Here is a 5,037-nt window from a genome sequence, read left to right as displayed (position 1 = left end):
TTTGGAGTCCAGCTATGCCACCAAGCAGTTATTTCCAGAACAAGATATTTATGAAACATACATATCTCAGTGGCAGACAGTAGAAAAAAGTAAAACCTACATGAATGAGGCCACCATTTTCCAAAAGAGTGTGCAATGTGAACATGAATTTGAGAGACAAGAAGAACATCCAATGGGATGCATTCATCAAATGATAATCAGAAACCATGTATCTCATCCTCTACATCAGAAGATTCATACTGGAGAGAACGTATGCGCAGACTGTGGGAAAGCCTTCATTTGTGGCAATCAACTGACTTTACTCATGAGAACTCACACCGGTGACATTCCCTATGAATGTAAAGATTGCAAAAGGACCTTTAGTAGTCGTTATCATCTTACTCAACATCACAGAATTCACACTGGTGGGAAACCCTATGGGTGCAAAGAATGTGGAAAAGCCTTTCGTCTCCAAGCCGAACTCACTCAACACCTCGAGTTCATACTTGTGTAAAACCCTATGAATGTAAGGACTGTGGGAAGGCCTTTATCCGTTGCAATCAACTTACTTCACACCAGCGAACTCACACCAGCGAGAATGCCTTTGGATGTATGGAATGCGGGAAGGTGTTTAGTCATCACTATAATCTCACTCAGCATTACAAAATTCATACCGGTGAGAAACCCTATGAATGTAAAGACTGTGGGAAGGCCTTTCGCTTTCCAACAGAACTTACTCAGCATCACCGAATTCACACTGGTGAAAACCCTACAAGTGTACAGAATGTAGGAAAGCCTTTGTTCATAGCAATCATCTTACTCAACATCATAGGATCCATACTGGCAAGAAACCTTATGAATGTAAGGAGTGTGGGAAAGCCTTCGGTCGTCACTACCATCTTACTCAACATCACAAACTTCATACCAGTGAGAAACCCTACACATGTACGGAATGTGGGGACGCTTTTATTTGTAGTTATCAACTTAGCTTACATCAGAGAATCCACACCGGTGAGATTCCATATAAATGTAAGGAATGTGGAAAGACCTTCAGTTGTAGGTATCACCTTACTCAACACTTTTTAGACTCCATACTGGTGAGAAGCCGTATGGATGTAAAGAATGTGGGACTCCCTTTCGTCTTCAGGCAGAACTTGCTCGACACCACACAACTCATACTGGGGAGAAGCCCTATAAGTGTAAGGACTGTGGGAAGGCCTTTAGTGTTAATTCAGAACTCACTCGGCACTACAGAATTCATACAGGTGAGAAACCTTACTCGGCACTACAGAATTCATACAGGTGAGAAACCTTACAAATGTAAAATATGTGGGAAAGCCTTTATTCGTAGCGACCAACTTACTTTGCATCAGAGAAATCACATGAGTGAGGAAACTATGAATGTAAAGTGCATACGATGGCTTTTAGGAAATATTCAAACTTTTATAAGAGCAGTGACTATTTAATACAAACTAACCTCTTAGGAAATGAGAAAATTTATGCTAGGTTATACGTCGGAATCTTTCTTGCTTCGTGTTCACAACTGAAACATTTTATACTATACCTATCTATTTAAAGAGTAGAAAAACTATATCATCACCCAAAGACCAAAACCCACTGCCATCCAGTTGATTCCAACTTATACCAGCAACTATATAGAGACAGATTAGAACTACTGTATCTGGAATCCTGGCGTGGTGCTGTGGGTTAATGTGCCAGACTGCAAAGCGGTTTGAACTCCAAGGTCAGCGGTTCAAGCTCACCAGCTGCTCCTCAGAAACCCTATACAGGGTCGCTATGGGTCAGAACCGACTTGACGACACTTAACAACAGTAACAACAGGGTTTCTGAGACTCAATCTTTATGGGCACAGACAGCCTTATCTTTCTCCTGAGGACCAGCTGCTGGTTTTGAACTACCAACCTTGCTTGTTAGCAGCCCAATGCTTAACCCACTGCACCACCAAGGCTTCCAGTCTCAGCTTAACTTTAGCAGATTGATACTGGCGCAGTGCCTCTCAAAGGCCCACCCCGCAATCTGTTGTTGACCAATACTTTTGTGAAAGAAAGACAATAAAAAATGGATTGCCCGAAAATATGAAATGGAAAGAAAAACATACAAAATAAAAGTCATTTTAAAAATTATTATTTTTAGTGGTCATAAATTAATTCACATTGTTGTAAAGGTTTCTAAACGCTTACTCTTGGTGTTGGCATTTAAGTCATTATGCTTAACTTGTTACAGACCAGAAGTAAACAATTTGTAGATCATTATCAGTCAATCCATGGACCAAACTTTACATAGTACTGTAGCAGAAAATAATTGTTAATGTAGCGAACGTGAGAAAAGACTTTAGCCACCGGCACACATCATAACTATAATTCATAGCATTCCACCTCTGGCTGAGGGATATTTGCCAAAACACTTCTCTCCTCTTTGTCTGTGCTTTGTTTTTATTTTTGAAACTTTTTTGTGTGAATTGAGTGAAGGTTTACAGAGCAGATCATCAATTCTACCTCCAACAAATCACACATTTGCTTCATCTCAATGATTGCAAACAGCAGTTATCCCACTTCCTCCCTGTTTCTCCACCCTCCTTCCCAACCCCTCTGAACTTCACCCCCAGGTAAATGTTGCCCTCTTGATCTTGAATGGTTGACCATTCCATGGTGAGCAGATTTCACTAGTGTTATTGTCTCCCCTAGAGAACTATCTAAGGAGCTCTAGTAACGTAGCGGTTACGAATCAGGTTGCGAACCGCAAGGTCGGCAGTTTGAAAGTACCAGCTGTTCCGTGGGAGAAAGATGAAGCTTTCTGCTCCTAGAAAGATTTACAGCCTCAAAAACCCTGTGCAGGGTCGCTATGAGTCAAAATAGACTCCATGGCACATCACCACCACCACCACCATAGAATTATCTGGAGTCCTGGTGTGGCTCTGTGGGTTAATGCACTGTACTGCAAAATCGGTTTGAACCATAAGATTGGCGGTTCAAGCTCACCAGTTGCTCCTTGGAAACTCTATATAGGGTTGCTATGTGTTGGAATCCACTCAACAGCACTTACAACTTAACAAAAACAATACAATTATTTACTGCTTAGTTGAAAAGTGGGCCACCAGGGTGAGCTCCACTCCAGACATGAAGGGTGGCCGAGGTCCATAGTCTTGGGTTCGTCCAGTCTCTTTCTGACCAGTAAACCCAGTCTTTTTCATAATTTCGAATCTTGCTCTACATTCTCTCCCACTCTATCTGGGACCTTCTAATGTGATCCCTTTCAGAGCAGTTGGTAGTCTAGCGAAGCACCATCTAGTTCTTATGGTCTTAGAGTCATGGAGACTGATGTTCATGGGTTCCATTAGTCCAGGAGTGGCTGGTGGGTGTGAACTACCATCCTTGCAGCTAGCAGTACAGTGCTTATCTTATAGTGCCCCCCAGGAGTCCAGTAAGTAATTTATAGGATGATAATCTGCCAACTCTACTTGAAGTGGCACTATGGGATAAGCACTGAGCTGCTAACTGCAAGGTCAGTAATTCAAACCCACCAACCACTCCTCCGAAACTACACAAGATCACTATGAGTTGGGACCAACTCAAAGGCATTTAACAACAATTTGGAAATTTACTAGATTAAGGAAAAAATTAAAACATAAGGGTTCTTAGTTGTATAATCTACCAATAAAGTTTTATGACTAATTTTCCAATATTACTTATTTGTTACTTAATTTTGTTATCACAATAACTGTAACCTTCAGAAGAAGGTCGAATATTCTGGGTATGTTGTTAAGTGCTATAGAATTGGTTTTGACTCATAGCAACCCGTATAGAGTTTCCGAGACTGTAAATCTTTGTGGAAACAGGAAGCCATCAAGTGTGTGGGCTCAAATTCTCAACCAGGCATCTTTTTTCCTCCAAATTTAACATAATACTCCCAACATTTATTTTATATATTATATAATATATATTATGTAATATATATTACATAATATATATTATATAATAGATATAATATTTTATATAATTTTATATAAAAATAATCATTTTATATAATACTCATTCTTCGTTTGGTGACAGATTGTCTCTTTGCCTTCACATTATCTGGGGGAGATGGAGACGGAGGCTGCCTGCTTCTGGAGCCAAGAGTGGCCGGTGAGATAAAATGACTGCACTTGCCAGGAGCACACCTATGGCTGTGCCACACACCAGAGACATGCGCTCTCCTCCCTCCCTTTCCCTGCACACCATGCTGGTGACCAGAGGTGCACCCCCACCCTCCCGGTGACCAGTGAACCCCCCCCACTGCTCCTCTTCCCCTTGATCTACCTGACCCCATACAACCTCCCAGCACCCATCACTGTCTCCTGCAGTGACCTGCAATGCATCCCAAGGATTAAGCACTACACCTGCCCCCTCTAAGATCTGTAAAACGAGCTCCCGGGGATTCTGCATCGTGGCCCTCCGGTTCTGTGGTTGGCAGTGTGCATGCACACAGATGGGGTACCACACTCCCACGGCCACCAGGACCAGCTCCTGTTGCCTCCGACTGCTGCGGGGTCTGTGGATCAGTGAGCTCTCATGCCCGCTGCTGTGCCGTTTTAATTTGCAATCTTTTTCTTCCCCCTTTCTCTTTATTTCTTCCCCCTCATTCTTCCCCACTTTTCTTCATTTTCTCCTTTCCTCTTTTCCTCCCTTCATTTGTTGACGCCATCAGTCATAACCACCTCACCTGCCACTCCACCCCCCACAGGGCAAGGGCCACCACCCACTCTAGCATGACTAAATTAATGGCAGACAACAGCCAACATCTGGCCAGCCCACCCTCAGCTGCTCTACATGACTTGTGCTCACAATCCCACCTGCTACCAAATTTACCCAGAGACAGGTGATGAACATCCCTGTACTGCCAAACTCTTGACCATAGCATGCTTGCCCCACCAGCCCGGATCCATCACAACAAAAAATCAGAGTGATACAAGCTAACTAAAATTAACAAATAAATACAGTAACACCACAATCCTAGAGACAACATACAACTTCAAATCACACCAAAAGACAGGACCAG

At 42.6% G+C, this 5,037-nt stretch overlaps 1 protein-coding gene across 1 annotated transcript; it reads left to right on the top strand.

Moving 5' to 3' along the window:
• The first annotated feature begins 206 nt into the window (after positions 1–206).
• Positions 207–4,544, top strand: ZNF546 (zinc finger protein 546). The gene is given in 5 exon segments (XM_006878232.1): positions 207–250; positions 812–1,058; positions 1,061–1,244; positions 1,282–1,326; positions 4,453–4,544. Coding segments are annotated over 5 exon segments (612 nt in total).
• The last annotated feature ends 493 nt before the right edge of the window (positions 4,545–5,037 follow it).

This window comes from Chrysochloris asiatica, unplaced genomic scaffold (genome assembly GCF_000296735.1).
Source record: "Chrysochloris asiatica unplaced genomic scaffold, ChrAsi1.0 scaffold00168, whole genome shotgun sequence".
Lineage (NCBI taxonomy): Eukaryota > Metazoa > Chordata > Mammalia > Afrosoricida > Chrysochloridae > Chrysochloris > Chrysochloris asiatica.
The sequence above is the reverse complement of the archived record's forward strand: the minus strand, read 5'-3'. Positions and strand labels throughout refer to the sequence as shown.